Here is a 19,231-nt window from a genome sequence, read left to right as displayed (position 1 = left end):
AACACTTATTGCATCCCCCAAAGCTTGATTTTTAGAATTTTTTTAGTTAATTTTTTTAACTTCAATACTCTTAATCCTAAAAGTACAAAATTGCAGAGTTTGTTTGCAAAATCTAGAAAACTCATCAAAAAGCCCATAAAGATTTGATATAGCTTTGAGACCGCAGTATAGCCACTTAGTATTTTCGAAATTTAAAAGAAATGTTAGAAAAAACAAGCTGTGGGGATGCAAAAAATGTCCTCAGTGTCCCAGTCAAAAATGTTTTTCTAGCAACTTCGTGGCTCCTGAAAAACTATCCGCAAAAAATTGAAAATTACATTACAAGGCCAAACTGTGCACAAGATAGGTGCAAAATTTATTGCATCTAGGTCTCTGGAATCCAGAGACAAGTCTAAAATTGTCTTCCAAAATCTAAAAGGATTCCTTCGACAAACTTTCCGGGGATCCCACACACAAATGATTGTAACGTGAGTTTTTTGGACGCGGATTCTTCTGCTTGCAGATGCGGAGTGGGCGACAGCGTAAGTTTGCTATACACATAATATTATTTGCTCGTGGATTCCACAAGATCTTCCAAATTCCATAAATCTTAGCTATTTATTCGTGGAAACCAAAACGGCCAAGAAAGTCAAAGAAAAATAGCAGGCTTGATAAAAAAAACTGGCCTGACCAGGGCCGATACATAAGTCGACACGTTAGTCAATCAGTTTCCCAAATTTTTTTTGCAGTTTTTGGTTCAATGAAAGAAATAGTACCCATAAAGATCTCCAAGTATGCGATATCTTGTCTGGGTACATCTACATATAAAATATTATCACAAAACAATTTTTTTGTAGCGATCCTCTCAAATAGTTGAAATTTCACTCGGTTGATTGAGCTTACAATGGATTGCAAAGCAATCTCATTCTTTTCAATAAAAACTCAAATTCAAATCCAGTTTTTGAATATAACTTCGTTTTATATGAGCTGATAAATAACAACAGCATGTAAATAAGAGCATAGTGTCTATATAATCTATATCGATAGTTTTATAATTTAGTTTATCAACTTTTCTAGTCGCGATATCTAAATAGCAGATTTGGGCGACGGTGTAGATTGACGCTTCAGTTGTGACAATTCCATTAGTGCAATCGCTACTGCTAGCGAACGTTGTTCCGCGGTTGTTTCCGCCATTCGGGTTTCTGTTTTAATTTCGTCCGACTTAACCTCGTCTGGCGAGTCATTTCCGGTCGGAAAAGTTGGCAAACTGCGCTGTTGGTACTTATTCATACACCTCTGGTAGTTGACTTCGTTCTCGAAGTAAGTATCAACATACCAGCGCATCCAAGCTTTTTCTGGATCGCTGAGGCTGGAGTGGTTTCTCTGGATGTCTTGATAAGACATTCGGATTGCATCCTTGATCAAAACTGCCTCTGGATGCTGGAGACACTTGCGATTCGAATGAGTGAAGCGTTGCTTGCAATCTAGATAATCAACATAAGAAACATTAACATTAACTTCAATTTCAAAATTCAGTTGTTTCATGCATTCTTTTTCTGTCCAACATCTGAAGTTTAAAAAATATTAGCGTTGAACAGAGATTAAATAGGGTTAAACTTTCCAAAATGGCCAAAAAACGGGGTTAACTAGGATTTTGGTTGGTCAAAGATTTCGAGAGCCCCCTTCGAAAAAAATCCAAGATTCGCCTGGTGCTGAACACGAAGGACAACGAAGCTCTGCAACTCAACTTAGAAAAAACATAACAAAACGCTCAATATTAAAATTCTTTCCAAAAAGGGCGACCATTTCATGAGTGAATTGATTTAGTTCACATAATTCACGTTTGATCTATTAAGCTCGAATATTGTTTTTTTTTCTTCAAAATGACTGAGTACCGGAAGTGAATTTCTAAAAAAAACCAAATACTTGAAGAAATAAACATTTTTGAAGTTGAAATTAAATCAACTTCAAAGAATTCTACTTTTATTTTTAGCACATGCACATGTGTAAGCGTAACTTAATGCCTTTGATATTTCTTTGATGAAATGAAACTAAACATCAAAGTCATTTCAGGTTTAATCTCTCCCTTGGATTACAATAAATAACATTTTAATTAACTGATGTGATTTATTACCTCCATTGGGACATCGGTAGGGCTTTTCACCCGAATGAAGTCGGTGATGTGTTCTCAGTTGACCACTTTGGGCAAATGCCTTTTGACACCCTGGGTAGTTGCACGCAAAGGGCCGCTCTCCTAAAAAAATTAATTTGAACAAAACCCCGTTTCTACTTCATTTTAGAAGAACATAAAAGTCAATCTTTTAGTGCAGTTATCGATCCAGGCTTAAAGCTGTCGAATCTAACATAAAATGCTTAGAGTGTCCTTGAACAGATGTTTTAGAATAATAAGAGTTAAGATTAAGCAGAGGATAAATCATATTTCAAATTGAGTTTCAATTGCTCTTGAATTTTGTTAAAAACTCATTTCAATGAAAGGCGGTCACCCGAACGAGAAAACAAACTTTTGCAGAAGTGAAATGTTAATGGAGTCTTCATGAAATGGCTTACTGGTGTGGACTCGTAAGTGGGTTTGAAGGGTTTTCTCCCTCGGAAATGTCTTGGGACAAAAGTTGCACTGGTACTCTGCAGCAGTTTTAGGCTGTTTCTTTTTGCAATCGGCTAGAAAACTCTTCATTGATGTTTGCTGCTCATGTTCTGAAGTTGATTCGTCGAAGTCAAGTTCGCTTGAGTCTATTTTTTCAAGTGAAGCTCTAATGGTATCTGATGTCAGTTTCTGTAGATAGTTTGGTGAAGTTTTATTAGTGCTAGCTCCGTCGGAATTGACGGATTGAGATCCTGACGTATGATTTGGACTCACACCACTGCAATCCCTAAAAACAGGAGAACAAATTATAAAGTCAAAAAAATTGTCTCAATACAGAAAAAAAATTAAAAAGCTCACAAAGTTGACTAAAATCAAAATCGGATGCTAATTTTGTTAACTGGGGGCTGGTGCATGGAAAAATGGTTCATTTACATTAAAAAAGACTTACGGTGAAAAGGGCGTTGGTTTTCTACGAAACTGTTCATGTAAGTTCGGGAAACTAAATTGCAACGGTGGAATTGCTTCAATACTCGAACTCAACTCGTGTTGAGATCTCGAAAATTCATCTGATTTTCGCTTGACAGGAATTTGCGGATCCGACAAATGCTTTTTGCACGACAATTCTTCGAAAAAACGCGGCTGCGAGTTATTGCGAAGAGCTTGAGTTCTCATTGCGTGAGCGGCTGCCAAGCGAGATTGCATGATGATTGCGCTGGTAGCAGCCGCAGCTGCGGCCGCTTGGGTCTGCTGAGCCCAAGTGGTGGGGGTGAAAGAAGGGCTAAGCTGGTGATGGGACAACCTCGTGTTGGACAGATGACCGTATGGGTTAAAATATTGGACTTGATCCCGAGATCTCGGCCGAGGGCTGCTTCTGAGGGAGATCACAGGCGGTAGAACCTGTTTCGAAACTGGTGTTGAATGGAAAAGATTGTTTGGACTGCCATGGCTTCCTCGTTCAGTTTTCCTCCATTCACTTTGAAAGGGGATCAGAGCTGGCAACGGGGGAAGTCCAGCGGTTGGTTTATCTGGGTTGCTGTCAATAGATTTTTCCTCCATGCTTAGATCCAGCGGCTCATCCAAAGGCTCAGGAGACCTAGACAAGAAAAACACTTTCTGATTTTAAAATGTTTGTTTCTATGTCTGTTCTAATATATAGCATCCTCTGGGTTATTATAGACCGAAAAAAAATGCATTTTGTCATTGAACGTACCTTAGCGCGGACGATGAGATTCCTTCATTGTGAAATGTCAGCGAGCTCAAAAGTTTCTCATCGGGCTCTTCATTTTCTGTTGCTTCAAAGCATGCAAGAGATTGTCGTAAATACTTCGCACTGGGTTCATCGTCATCATTGTTGCGCATTATTTGTCCTGGACTCGCCTCGCTGTGTTCTTCGCTATTCTGTTCTTTAGATTGAAGAAAAAAATCGGAGTAGTTTTGTTTTCTCGAGACAAAACTTTTTTCGATTATTTCTTGTTTGAAAGCTGTCAATATATTCATATTGTCATCACTTGCCAGTTCTTTGTTTTCACGGCAAGATTTAGGAATAATTGTTGTTTCCCAAGGCCGGAAAACTTCCTGGTCCACCAGAGATGAAGCTGGAAGGTGTTGATTCATTATGGTAGAAGAAAATTTTGACATATTTGATTTCAGGCAAAACTTTTTGTCTACCCTCCAAAATCCTCTTGGCATGAACTTAATTTTGAAAATGGGGCGGAACAGCTGCTTATTTTGCGAAGTTTTCAAAGTAATCAGCCCAATTCTGATGTGAACAAAATGGAGATCAATTACAGTTTAAAGTTTGTTCAGCTCTATTTTTTAAGGAAGTAAGGCGAATTGTTCCAAGAATTGTGTGAATAAATTGAGGACGATAAATTTTGAGAAAAGACTTTAAATTTATCTTGAGTAAGTTTATACTTAAGAACAACTTCGGGGTTGTGTATGAAACTTAAAACTGCACTTCAACCAATATAGCGAACTAAAATTTGATTTAACCAAATAAGCGATTAGAGTTGACTTCAATTTAGAGTCGACAGAAGAATGTTTGGATCGTTTTTGACTAGACTTCAGGTGCGGATGTTCTTTGTTTGCGGCTCTATAGGGTTTGTCACGGGTAAACTTAACTGGAGCCTTATTCAATTTTTGAGACTCAAGGATCAAAAGCGAATGTCGAATTCTATATTGAGGAACTGTTCTAGGGGTCTTGGATTTTGGAAGTGTTGATATTGTTTAGATTCTGATAACGATGCTCAATTTGTCAGATCAAGGACTCCAGAGCAAAAATAAGTCAGCTTTGAGCTAGAAGCTAATCATATTGCATTTATCAAGGTATGCGATTAGTAATAGAGGGCTGTAATTTACTAACCAATTATTTTCGTTCTACTGTTATTGAAAAACGTTGTACGAATTTGGCGTGAATCAACTTGTAATTATCATCATCATCAACATCATCGACCAGTAAATAAATTTAAAATCAAGTTTTCAGACTTGCGGATGCAGAAGTTTAAGCGAAGTTTTTAAAACTCGTGATTTAATTTTATGATTCACAATAATCACAACAATCACAACAATTTTAGTGCGACCGTGCCCGCTGCAAGTTTTAACAAAACCTTTAAAAAATGCGGTTGTTTTGTTGATTTTAGAAGAGTTTCGAATTGCTGTTAAGCAAATAGACCGGCACTTCTGGGTCTAAGATGATGCTGCCGGCTTGTGCGTTGTGGCACGATCTACTGATTAAATTTGATAATTAAGCCCAATTATTTGTAAATTTATTGACAAACCAGTTTAATTAAACTGTACAACAGTTGGCGCAAAGCAAACGAAAATGCAAATAAGAATTCTTTAAAAATTTCTTCAAGCTTAACTGCTATGGGACGCATTCTCGAACCGGACGCATCCAGATAACAAAGAAATCCAGAGCAAAAATAAACAAAAATTGAGAAAACAGACGAACATAAAGAACACGTAAAATTAAAAGCAAACTTCGGTATTTAAACCGTTTTCAGTATTTTTGGGCAAATCAAATTATGAACATTCTAGATTGAGAAGGTAGAAAATGTTTTCTAATTTAAAGTTCAGCTTTTAAAGTTTGCATTTGAAAAATGAGAGCGGTTCCTGTGACTTCTGAACTTCGAAGTTGTTCAAAGCGTGCATCAATCTTACGATTTGCCCTCCTTCAATCCTGAAGTTCTGCCCTTAATCTGAGAATGATTTTATTTCACGGTGCGAACTTTTATTCACATTCACAACTCAACTTTTCAGACGATATTATTGAAGGAATGTGGTTAACTCGGAAATTGAAGTTTATTTAATTGCTAGGCTATCCTTTCCAAGACTGTCGAAAGTAAAGTTTTGATTGATTAGACATCATATTTTTTTGTTTTCAGGCAATTTACTTCGTATTAAAATGGCTAAATAAACTCGTAAAGTGTCACAGCAATTAATTAATGGTTTCACTCTAGTTTCAGCAAACTATAAAAAATATGATATTGACGATAACTAGCAATGGGAGGCATAATGAATGAGGACTTGGTAAACACCAAACAAGGTGTTATTTATAATTTTTGTTCCAATTATTTCACTAGGCAAACTACATACGTGTCAATCGTGGGGTTTGGACAACAAGCTCGTTGCCCAAATCAAATATTAGTGTTTCAAAAGCGAACAATCCCATTCAACCATCTTTTCAGTCCGATTTTGAAAGTGTCACAGTTTTAATTAATGAATGCCCAGATCAACAAATCTAATCTTGGCAAGTTTGCACTCCTCAAACAACAGCCGATGTAGCTGAAGATTATGCTGATCAGGTGTCCTTTCGCAGAATAGGTTCAGTTATAGATAGATAATAAGGGCAGCGTCTTTGGGGTAAGGACGAAGGCAGTTGCGCCTTACCACCTAATATTTCAAAAGCGGTCAGTCATAGTTAGTCATCAAAAGCCATAGTTACGATCGGACAAGCCCGCGCCATGTTTAGCTCTTTCAATTTTTTCGAAGTTTTGAGGCGACCAAATTAGTGATGAAAGGGATCGAAAAAGGGCCTCTGATAAACTTAACTACAGGCAGGGGCGGATTTAGGGGGGGGGGGGGGGAGGAGCGGGGGGAGGGCGCGGTCGCCTTTTTTTCAGGGATTCGATCACATGCCGACCCAAAGGGTCCCCTCTTTGAACTATTTCAAAATATCCATTTTTGGCTGACTGACAGGCGTCTGACAAGTTTTTCTACAGGCGTCTTCGGCGCCAAAATATACTAACTTTGAAGTGGGAGAGCGCGCCGAAAAAACGCGATTTTTTGTTCAACATTTTCCAAAAAGCGCCTAAAACGCCTTTTTTGGCCTGTTTTCAAAAATTTGCCTGCCAGTTTTTTTAGTGCTCTGGCACAGCCTGGAAAATCAATTTGGTCGACCTAAAAAACAAGGTTTTTTTTTGAAAATCCGCCCCCCTCGAGAAAATCCTAGATCCGCACCTGACTACAGGAGTTCTACAACAATAGGAGAGATTTTAAGGGGGAACTTTCCAGGATTTGATTCACTGACCACGCGAAGGGACCAGCTTTAGTGCTATATTTCATGAACTTTATTTTCCTACGACGAAACAAAAAAAGTTTTATAAATATGATGGCGATTGCGCGCCAAAAAAAAGGAAATTTTGATAAAAACCTTTCAAACCGAGACCAAAAATGGTATACTTGGCTCGTTTAAAAAACTTGTCAGCAGATACTTTTGGCAAAACAGGGCGTTTACGTGATTTGGGATAGCTCGTAAAACCTAAAAAGGGAGAGCTTGTAGAGCTCATAAAGTTAGCCTAAAATAATTCGAAGAAGCACATTCAATAACAGCCGTAAATAACAGACGCGGATGCAGGAATTTTTGACAGGGAAGAAAACGGAGTTTCAAAAAATTTTCGAAATTTTTGTTGACCTGTTTTTAGGTAGACTCAATTGTTTTTCCTTGGAACCCCTATCAAGACCCCATTTTGACTAAATTTATCAATTTAGCAGTTTTGCCAATTTCTCAAAGCGTTGAACTAAAACTTGGCTCAATTGACTTTTTTCTTGGTTATGATTTTTCGGCAATCTTGCTTAGCTTTTTTTGTTCTCTAAGTTGATCAAACCCGGGTCGAGATTCCGCTCAAAAACCGCTCAAGATATGAGCGGTTTAAGCGGTTTTCCAGCAAGATTTGAGCGATTTGGGTGATTTGGGCGGTTTTTTTGGAAAAACCGCTCAAACCGCTCAAATCTTGCCTAAAAAACCGCTCAAAAACCGATGATTTCTTGCGGTGATGTTTGAACGGTTTTTCAAGCAAGATTTGAGCGGTTTGAGCGTTTTTTTTAGACGATTGCGCTCAAAAATATTGCTTCAAAATGAGCGGTTTGAGCGGTTTTTGAGCGATTTATAAAAAAAACGCTCAAAAACCGCTCAAGATTTGAGGAGTTTGAGCGGTTTTTTTAGACAATTACGCTCTAAATCTTGCTTCAAAATGAGCGGTTTGAGCGGTTTTTGAACGGTTTATCTAAAAAAAACCGCTCAAAAACCGCGCAAAATATGAACGGTTTTGAGCGGTGTTTTTAGATAAACCGTTCAAAAACCGCTCAAACCGATCATTTTGAAGCAAGATTTTGAGCGTAATTATCTAAAAAAACCGCTCAAACCGCTCAAATCTTGCTTCAAATTAGGTGAAAAATCTCGACTCGGGAACAAAAACTTCAAATTAGTTTTGACTATCAACAATTTTTGAGCATCTGTTATTTTACGAATACGCAATTTCCCTTCATTCACAAAATTAGGATATAATGTCTAATTATGCACATTACTTTAGCCACTATTTACAATGACGTGTTAATTCATTTAAGAAGTAGCTTGTGCAGAACTTTTGCGAAGAAGAAGATTAACAAAGAATTCATTAAGAGGCCAAATTCTGCACTAGATAATGAAAAATGAATTGTAAATCGCTTAAACATCTAAAATCAGCGCTTTTAATTAATTATAAATTTGCTAAAAGTACGATTATAATTATAATATAATCGATTATTTTCTCTTTTTAATGAGTGCGGGTGCATCCAAATCTATTGATTTTTCGTTAATTGTTCTTTTCGACATGCTGATTTTTTTATGGTTGGATTTAAAGTTTGTATGTTTCTGAAACTGACCACAGTTTTCGCTTTAAAAAAATTAAATGAAAAAAGTTATCTTTGAAATTCTTTTTTTTTTTTCATTTTTTGATGAGGTTGAGTGATCGTTCTTTATCATTGTTTTCGACAATTTTTTTGTTCTGCTTAAGCTTTTTAGAAATTTGAGTATGAGATTTGTTTTTCTTGTAGACCTTATTATTTCTTGATATTCAAACAGTTTCTGTGAAATACTCCATCCATAATGTTCATGGAAGATGTTTCGATATCTTCTGTTTATTTAAACAGCTGATTAGAAAAGTTCTGCCTGGCCATGTTTTCATCTTCGTCAAAACTGCTTCAAGTGGTCCAATTTGCACTATAAAAACTTAAACCGCCGCAAATTATCGTCGCTTTGGTTTTTAGTAGACGCTTTGGTTTTCGGCAGACAGTAAAGCAAAACTTTGAAATTTTCAGTTGAATATCTTTAACTGCCGTTTTTTGGAGAATTGCAGAAAGCACAAATTAAAATGCTTTTATTTGTAATTTCTATTGAACACGTCAGACAGCAGTCAGACTGATTGTTGGGTAGTTTCTTAGAAATGAAAGCTTTTTATTGCGGTTAAGATACCACCATGAGTAGTAGATGTTGGAGCTGATCAGGGGGAAGCGTGGCTGACCCCATGTATTAAGATACGGTATAGATTTCGGGTCAACCTCGCTATGTATTAAGATTGGGTATAGAGTCTACACTGTGTCAAAATAGGAAAATCGATGGTAAGGATTCAGTGTGATGGTAAGAGTAAGAAAAACATTTTTTTTTGTTTTTGTGTGGAAAAGTCTAGTTTTTTCGCAAAAATCTTGGCGCGCATTATCTAATTGGAAAAAATTAAAATTTAATTACGTGTAGATTGTGGAATGAAGGACTTTTAAGTAGTTTATTGGTACATGGTAAGTCAATTGTGAGAATTTTTGGGTAAAAAACTTTCAATATCTTCTGTTTATTTAAACAGCTGATTAGAAAAGTTCTGCCTGGCCATGTTTTCATCTTCGTCAAAACTGCTTAAAGTGGTCCAATTTGCACTATAAAAACTTAAACCGCCGCAAATTATCGTCGCTTTGGTTTTTAATAGACGCTTTGGTTTTCGGCAGACAGTAAAGCAAAACTTTGAAATTTTCAGTTGAATATCTTTAACTGACGTTTTTTGGAGAATTGCAGAAAGCACAAATTAAAATGCTTTTATTTGTAATTTCTATTGAACACGTCAGACAGCAGTCAGACTGATTGTTGGGTAATTTCTTAGAATTGAACGCTTTTTATTGCGGTTAAGATACCACCATGAGTAGTAGATGTTGGAGCTGATCAGGGGGGAAGCGTGGCTGACCCCATGTATTAAGATACGTTATAGATTTCGGGTCAACCTCGCTATGTATTAAGATTGGGTATAGAGTCTACAATGTGTCAAGATAGGGAATATCGATGGTAAGGATTCAGTGTGATGGTAAGAGTAAGAAAAACAATTTTTTTTTGCTTTTTGTGCGGAAATGTCTAGTTTTTTCGCAAAAATCTTGGCGCGCGTTATCTAATTGGAAAAAATCAATATTTAATTACATGTATATTGTGGAATGAAGGACTTTTAAGTAGTTTACTGGTACATGGTAAGTCAATTGTAAGAATTTTTGGCTAAAAACTTTCGATATCTTCTGTTTATTTAAAAAGCTGATTAGAAAAGTTCTGCCTGGCCATGTTTTCATCTTCGTCAAAACTTCTTAAAGTAGTCCAATTCGCACTATAAAAACTTAAACCGCCGCAAATTATTGTCGCTTTGGTTTTTAGTAGACGCTTTGGATTTCGGCAGAAGGTAAAGCAAATTTTTGAAATTTTCAGTTAAAAATCTTTAACTGCCGTTTTTTGGAGAATTGCAGAAAGCACAAATTAAATTGCTTTTATTTGTAATTTCGATTGAACACGTCAGACAGCAGTCAGACTGATTGTTAAGTAATTTCTTAGAATTTAAAGCTTTTTATTGCGGTTAAGATACCACCATGAGTAGTAGATGTTGGAGCTGATCAGGGGGAAGCGTGGCTGACCCCATGTATTAAGATACGGTATAGATTTCGGGTCAACCTCGCTATGTATTAAGATTGGGTATAGAGTCTACACTGTGTCAAAATAGGAAAATCGATGGTAAGGATTCAGTGTGATGGTAAGAGTAAGAAAAACATTTTTTTTTGTTTTTGTGTGGAAAAGTCTAGTTTTTTCGCAAAAATCTTGGCGCGCATTATCTAATTGGAAAAAATTAAAATTTAATTACGTGTAGATTGTGGAATGAAGGACTTTTAAGTAGTTTATTGGTACATGGTAAGTCAATTGTGAGAATTTTTGGGTAAAAAACTTTCAATATCTTCTGTTTATTTAATTAGCTGATTAGAAAAGTTCTGCCTGGCCATGTTTTCATCTTCGTCAAAACTGCTTAAAGTGGTCCAATTTGCACTATAAAAACTTAAACCGCCGCAAATTATCGTCGCTTTGGTTTTTAATAGACGCTTTGGTTTTCGGCAGACAGTAAAGCAAAACTTTGAAATTTTCAGTTGAATATCTTTAACTGACGTTTTTTGGAGAATTGCAGAAAGCACAAATTAAAATGCTTTTATTTGTAATTTCTATTGAACACATCAGACAGCAGTCAGACTGATTGTTGGGTAATTTCTTAGAATTGAACGCTTTTTATTGCGGTTAAGATACCACCATGAGTAGTAGATGTTGGAGCTGATCAGGGGGGAAGCGTGGCTGACCCCATGTATTAAGATACGTTATAGATTTCGGGTCAACCTCGCTATGTATTAAGATTGGGTATAGAGTCTACAATGTGTCAAGATAGGGAATATCGATGGTAAGGATTCAGTGTGATGGTAAGAGTAAGAAAAACTGTTTTTTTTGCTTTTTGTGCGGAAATGTCTAGTTTTTTCGCAAAAATCTTGGCGCGCGTTATCTAATTGGAAAAAATCAATATTTAATTACATGTATATTGTGGAATGAAGGACTTTTAAGTAGTTTACTGGTACATGGTAAGTCAATTGTAAGAATTTTTGGCTAAAAACTTTCGATATCTTCTGTTTATTTAAAAAGCTGATTAGAAAAGTTCTGCCTGGCCATGTTTTCATCTTCGTCAAAACTTCTTAAAGTAGTCCAATTCGCACTATAAAAACTTAAACCGCCGCAAATTATTGTCGCTTTGGTTTTTAGTAGGCGCTTTGGATTTCGGCAGAAGGTAAAGCAAATTTTTGAAATTTTCAGTTAAAAATCTTTAACTGCCGTTTTTTGGAGAATTGCAGAAAGCACAAATTAAATTGCTTTTATTTGTAATTTCGATTGAACACGTCAGACAGCAGTCAGACTGATTGTTAAGTAATTTCTTAGAATTTAAAGCTTTTTATTGCGGTTAAGATACCACCATGAGTAGTAGATGTTGAAGCTGATCAGGGGGAAGCGTGGCTGACCCCATGTATTAAGATACATTATAGATTTCGGGTCAACCTCGCTATGTATTAAGATTGGGTATAGATTCTACAATGTGTCAAGATAGGGAATACCGATGGTGACGATTCAGTGTGATGGTAAGAGTAAGAAAAACAATTTTTTTGTTTTTGTGTGGAAATGTCTAGTTTTTTCGCAAAAATCTTGGCGCGCGTTATCTAATTGGAAAAAATTAAAATTTAATTACGTATAGATTGTGGAATGAAGGAATTTTAAGTAGTTTATTGGTACATGGTAAGTCAATTGTAAGAATTTTTGGGTAAAAACTTAGATTTTTTATCGAAAAAATTGAAAAATTTTCAAAAAACTTCAAAACACGATAAGATTAGCTATTATTCGACCTAATTTGAACTATTGGACAATCTTACTTTCTATCAACTTGAAGCAATGCTGAAACCTCCTAAAATTTTGAGAAAAATTTAAATTTCCGAGATAAAAAATCATCTGGAACTTGTCTTTTTGGATAAAAATAGCTTAGTCCTTTCTTTGTCTGTTCATATGTAGCAACCATATGATTTATAGTTCTGACTCCTCTGTTAGTAGATGTGAGATTGGTGTTCAATGGTTGATTACAACTCCACATCATACAAGTCTTTTTCAACTGTATTTAGTCTTTTGAAGAATGGCTCATTGATCGCTTTATGAGTTTTTTCATCGTTCAGATATTTTGTGATTGTATGGCTTGATCTATCCATGATCTGATATCCATACGAGGAATTACCCAAAAGTTTCATTGTTTCTGCCACAACTCCTGATAGAGGGTTTTCATCTATTTCTCTTCTAGCATCAACCACTGACTGAACGAAATTATTAGGCATTTCCGAGGAGAATATTGAACGAAACGGTAAACTTTGGTGCACTGTAATCCAAGTTCCAAAAAAAAGTTGAAGAGAGGAGTTATAGTTGTTCCATTTTCCAGCTTGAAACTAGATATCAGCATTCTTCAAAGTTTCGTTCTCGATTGTATAGTTTTTCATGTAGTCTCCGATATTGTTTCTTCCAACTTCAGTATTTTTGAAAATTGTAGGAAAGTTGGCAAATTTTAATTTTATCTCATCTGGAACAATTAAATCGCACTGAACATAACCAAAAAGAGACCCATCTTTTATTTTTGATAGAAACGAGTCTGTAGAGAGAAGTCTCTTGTAAGGAAAATGGTTTCTGACGTGACTTTTGATTTTGTCATTGGTTTTGAAACATTCCCACCACTCGTACTCCCATCTTTCTTCAACTTTGCATCCTTTTTCTTTAATGTAATTCCGTCTCATATCATCCACTTCTCTCCGCTTATTTCCTTGTTCATTAACTCCTTGTTGAGAAAAGAGTCCAATGCTCCACCCAGAAACTTCAGTATATCGAGAAATTGTACATCTCTAAAATTGAAAGATATAAAGTTGTTCGCTTTTTTGATTACTGATGTTTCTTGTTCTTTATCGTTAATCAAATAGAGGATTAGGTAGGACTTGATCAAATTCAAATCATATCTACCGCTTTTAAATCCAAATACAAATAAAATATTTACATATCTCTCCAGATGTTGTTTCAAATCAATGTTTTCTAATCCAGGTTATAGTTTGTGTTTCTTTTAGTTCCTCTGTAGGAACACAAATCGACTCAAAATCAAAAATTGCTAGGTTATTAAAAAGTTTGTTATCTTCAGAAATTGGAAGATTGAATCCTTCTAGTTTTTCAAACAAGGTTTCTCGAAGCTCATACACGTTCTTTGGGTAAATATGTTTCACTCGATCCTTGCATCTATCTCAGAAAATGTTGAGAAACTGAGATCTTTTGAAGAAAGTATCACAACTAGGGCACCGGAAGCACTTGAAGAAAAAATCAATATCTTTTGTATGAGTGATATGATTGTTAAATCTCAGTAATTTGACTGTTTTGTCAAATCTTCCAATACTTCGTAGAGCTAGTTCTCCTAGATATTCTCCTTCGTGGATAAAGAAATCGTATATAAAGATCATAACCAGATTTTGATATAAACTCTGCAAAGTATCTGGAAGTGTGAGAGTCAAGATCATTGTGTCCGTTCATGAGTTTTGCCAATGCGCGTAAAAGACACAAATTAACTTTGTGTGGTTCCTTGTCTTTAATAGATAAAAGACAGTTAACAGAATGGTTTTTCAAAAGAAGTTTGGGTAAGACAGAGTCCGGACATCCCATTGGGATGTTTTTCAGCAAAGAAGCAAAAATTGTGACGTTAGTAATCAGCTTGAATTGCCACTTTGTGTTTTGACGTTCTTGGGTACATTGCTCCACAATAACGAATTTTTCCACTTTTTCTTGGATTGTTATCAAGTCTGCTTTTGTACAGAGCAAATGGGATTTTTCAAATAAAGTATTGTTTTCATGCGCGTAGAAATATCGATATTCAGCAGTCTCAATATTTCGCAGAACGAACCCCAGAGTTTTGTTGATTTTAGCGGCAGAATTGAGCTTGTTGAAGACTTCTTCAAGTTTCTCGTTGATTATTTTAGTGTCTAACATGGACATAAAGAGGTTAAATACCTTATGTCTCCCATTTTCTATCTCCGTATCCGCCAGAAAATGTTGACAAGCACTGAGTTCCTCCTTCAGTTTTTCACCATCTTCCCCTTCTTCCTACACAATCTTGTTCAAGTCCGCTACAGTTTCCGGTTTCCGTAGTTTTGCTCCATGTTCTTTTTTCCGATGTTGTTGGAGAGGGTAGTAATTTGGAAACTCTTGTTCACAAGAAGAACAAACCGTTGACTGCTTCGAACTTGGTTGAGCATGCTTCTTCGCAACATGATAATCCATCTCTTCCTTCTTCTTGGACAAAAAGTTACAATTAGGACACTTATATTCATCCTTGTATTCACATCTCTCTCAATGTCTCGCAGCATCAGATCTCCTGTAATCATCACCGCATTTCTCGCACTTGACTTTCTCATTTCTGTTCAGAGCAGGCATTATCTAAAAAACGTTTGGAACTTTAGAAATGTTCTAAAATTGAAAATTTAAAGTATAAATAACTTACTTTTTTTCTTTTCGCGAATCAACGAATTCTAAAATTTGAAAAAAAAATCCAATTAACTGTTTCTGATTGGCACAGAAAACGAATGATTTAACCTAACAATATATGCGTATTTTTACTAACAATGACGTCATCGCCTACGCAATTATCCTTTTATGGAATTGGCGTCATTCTTTAAATAGAAGTGACGTCACGGCCTGCGCAATTTTTCTTTTTTTGTAATAGCGTCATTCTATACATAGAAGTGACGTCAGTACGCACGCAAATTTCCTTTTATGGTAATGACGTCATCGCCTACGTCATTCCTTCAAAATTTCTAGAATTTACCAGACAATTTTTTCAACCAATCAGAACTAAGCAGTTTCTAGAAATAGCTTTGGATGAAAAATAATCATTTTTGAAAAATGTTGATAAAAAAACATTTGAACTTCTTCGAGTTACTCTACAAGAAAAAAGAAAAAATTCCGTTTGATTTCCTTATTGATGAAATAGATGTAGACTCCTAATTTTTTCACAATTTTTTGGACGTTTATGTTGTCCAAAATAGAGCTCTCCGACTAAGTAAAGGTCTTTTTAGGGGAACTTACTCAATTAAAGGGTTTTTACTTTTGATCACATATTGCGTATCAAATCTATAAACTTACCGCTGAGTTACACCTGACAAGAAAAAAAAATATATTTATTTTAGAAAATTTGAAGCTAATAAAAAAGTCGTACGATCGCATTACAAAGACTCTTTTTATTCCCTACCCAATTCCCAAATTTGTGAAAACTTCCCAGCAAAGTTCTTTTTTCCTCTATTTCTTTAAAAACTTTCAAAGTTCAAAATCTTACATGATCAGGTTTCGAATCAGACTTCCAGAGATTTGCTTTGAAAAATTCTTCAACTTTGAGTTATCCTCTCAAATCTACATCAAAATCAAAAAACTTGACTATCTACTCAGAAATTAGCAATTTTTCATCAAATATATACAAAAAATTCAATTAACTTGATGAGAAATATTGCAGAGATGCCATTTTTATTAATTTTCATTCTTGTTATTTTATCGGCAATATTTCATATTTTTACGGCAAACAACTTTTGGTAATTTATTTTTGCAGTTACTTTTGAGTATTATTTTACTTATTTGAAAGATTAAGTCCTTAAAAAGTAAATTTTCGTCTGATTGGATAAAACAACTAGCACAAAAAAAAACAATTTTGTGATTGGAAACGACAATGGGTAAAAGTACCCAAAATGGAGCTTTGTTTCCGATTGGACACGACTTTTCTATAAAAAGTCCTTAAAAGGAAAATGAAACCTGATTGGAAACGACTACAATCCAAATAGGGAAAATCAATTCTGATTGGTTGAACCCACACATTCGAATTGAAGGTACACCTCTCTCTTAACTAAAAATCATTTTATTTTCAATTTATCTACCGTCAACTACCTCCTCTCTCAGCTCTAAATTTTTTAATTTCAACTTAACCACCGTCAATTGATCTCTCGCAAGTGTAAATCTTGTTTTTACTCTGCATCTTTTACTTATTCATCTTCCCTTGCAACTTATAGCTCAAAATGATCTTCTCAGTGCAAAATAACAAACTTATGTTCTCGGTAGAAATTTTGGCTGACTAGTACAAATCCAAGTGCGAGAAACAGTTTGTGGAGATGTTCTGGCACGAATGGACATCCCAATCCAAGTCTGGCTCATGGTGGAGGTGATGCGCGAGGGATTTCAACGTATCCATGACAGAGAACCATCTTGGAGAAATGCAAATGATGGAGGAAGTGGCTGAGCATATGGGAATGAACTACCCCGAAGCTCCTGACTCTAGATATGTGGCTTAATCAATCGACGATAGGGAAGAGGGATCTGTGGACAACCCAAATACCATCGAAGAGGATGAGGGGTTCTCTGAGCCAAGAACTCGAGTCAGCGAACCAACAAGACAGCCACCGTTGAAGGAGGCAAGACCAGCTTTGCACTCCATTGAGAACTTGCGAAACTCTTCAGCTGCTCGACAGCTCTTTGATTTGTAAACAATTTGGTTGTTAATTTGTGTTTTGTGATTTTTTTCTTTGCATCTAGTATTTTTATTTTAAAGAGACAGGAAAAAAGAGATAAAGCAAGAAGTCATAGAAAAATTTGTTGAAAAATTGCAAGAGTTAAGTTTTATTTTAAAAATTTGTTGAAAAACTTTGTTAAATATCAAACTAATTATGCAATTGGTAATTAATTTTACAAATTTTTATTGTTGAGATGGCAAAAAAAATAAACGAATTTCAACATCTTGTAAAAAATTTCACATTTTTTTCCCACATGACAAAAATATTATCACCTGTTTTGCAAATATGTTAAAAACTTTACATTAGTTTTTGCTCCATGCAAACAAATTTATACTGTTTCTGGTACATTTTTTAAAAACATCAAAAAAAAACTCGCAAATTAAGAAAAATTTCCTTAAAGATTTTCGCATTTTAAAAAAAATTGTAACAAGATTTTTTTGCACTGTTGAAAATTAAATTTTATGAATTTCTTTGTTCTGATTTTGATCATTCAAAAATTCATTTTCATATTGATTAAAAATGTCAAAAAAACAAGTTTTTTATTTAACAAGTTTTTTACAATTAATTTTTGCGTTTTTCGTATATGCATTAAAAAAAGAAGTTAGATGAGTCAGAGTGGACGCAGAGTGAGATAATGTCTTTTGGACTTTTTTGAACTGAGATAATGTCTTTTAGGTATTTCTTTGCAACACTGGGTAATTTTTGCGGTATTCTACATTTCAAATTGTGTTCGACTGCACGATTCAATTGAATGAAAACTTCGCCTCTTGATGAAATAATATTGGAATAAAATCTGTTTTTGTATAAAGTATATATACAGTCATCAATTTTGTAAGTGAAAGGATATTTATCTAATCTTTGCAAAACTTGATCGAGCGATAATCCCCTTAATACTAACTGAAATTTGCAAATTTCTACTGGGCAGAATGATAAATGGTTAGATACACTGTAATCTTGGGTGACATTGAACCATTCAAAAACATTTTCTGAGACACATATAAAAAGAGATTTTGCATTGTAGTCCGAATAAAAAGTGGGATATGCTTGACACAAAGCAGATGCCATCACCGATTACTTGTTGAAAATGATTTTTATCTACATTGGATTGCTTATATAGTAGTTCCACCACCTACGCAATGTCCATATTTGGATCATCACCTGCTCATAATTCCATAAAAGGTAATAATACCTTATTTGGAATGTACAGTGAGTCATCTACTTTTCCTAATTTCTATATAATTACAAATATCATTATTTTGAAATAGGTACTACTGATCAGTTGGCTATGAGTCTCAAATCAAAAATGTATTCACAAAAAGATATCCTTCCCAACTATTTGCGAACAACCAAAAAAGAATTGGGAGATTTTCTTTGTCCCAAAAACCTTACAACGGAAAAGTTTACTTTGAACCTTGCTTCCAATTGCCAAAGAAAAATGAATCGGGACAAATCAAAAAAACCCAGCGAGTCTATCTTGGTGAAAAAGAAGGAGAAAGGATATCAGCAATACGGAATACTGTTTTTCACGATGCTGAAAACATTGGACTCGTTCCTGTATTGGAACCCTTTCTTACAAAGACTCAACTATGAATCAGGAACTTGCGATCTGTCATGCGGTGTATGAAGTAGCAACATACAAGAAGAGAAGGGTGTGTCACAATCAAGAAGTACAGTGTGAACAAGCCACTCTACATTAAGATTCGTCTCTTCACTGCAAAGGAGAACGAAGTCTTGATGCAAGTTGCCTACGTCAACTATACCCTGAACAAATTCAAAGAACTTGCCCAAGTCTTGGGAGATTGTCTGTTTGCTGAGAACTGTAATGTTCAATAATTTTGCTGAGTGATGTTAATATAGTGAAATAGTCATCTTCTTGAAACCTTTTTTAAAGTTTCTTTGAGCTGAGCAGTATGAGTTGAAACATTGGTTTTCCAGAAATCTTGTTTTTAAGCT

The 19,231-nt window shown here is 35.3% G+C and overlaps 1 protein-coding gene across 1 annotated transcript; it reads right to left on the bottom strand.

The window, feature by feature from the left end:
- Window positions 1-992: 992 nt before the first annotated feature.
- LOC134842047 (Krueppel-like factor 12) lies at window positions 993-5,103 on the bottom strand. Its single transcript, XM_063858200.1, has 5 exons — window positions 3,795-5,103; window positions 3,033-3,677; window positions 2,548-2,870; window positions 2,114-2,233; window positions 993-1,463 (listed from the first exon to the last, which is right to left on the bottom strand). Exons 1-5 carry the CDS (start codon window positions 4,271-4,273, stop codon window positions 1,066-1,068), a joined length of 1,965 nt encoding a protein of 654 aa, XP_063714270.1. The 5' UTR covers window positions 4,274-5,103; the 3' UTR covers window positions 993-1,065.
- Between the last annotated feature and the right edge of the window lie 14,128 nt (window positions 5,104-19,231).

Source organism: Symsagittifera roscoffensis, chromosome 3, assembly GCF_963678635.1.
Source record: "Symsagittifera roscoffensis chromosome 3, txSymRosc1.1, whole genome shotgun sequence".
NCBI classification, from domain to species: domain Eukaryota; kingdom Metazoa; phylum Xenacoelomorpha; order Acoela; family Convolutidae; genus Symsagittifera; species Symsagittifera roscoffensis.
Note: the sequence above shows the minus strand (reverse complement) of the source record. Positions and strands in the feature narration are given on the sequence as shown.

Coding starts and splice junctions, on each gene's coding strand:
- LOC134842047 (XM_063858200.1), bottom strand. CDS start 4,273: ATGCCAAGAGGATTTTGGAGGGTAGACAAAAAGTTTTGCCTGAAATCA. Junction 3,678..3,794: donor ATCTCATCGTCCGCGCTAAG/GTACGTTCAATG, acceptor TTTCTTGTCTAG/GTCTCCTGAGCCTTTGGATG. Junction 1,464..2,113: donor CTACCGATGTCCCAATGGAG/GTAATAAATCAC, acceptor TTGATTATCTAG/ATTGCAAGCAACGCTTCACT.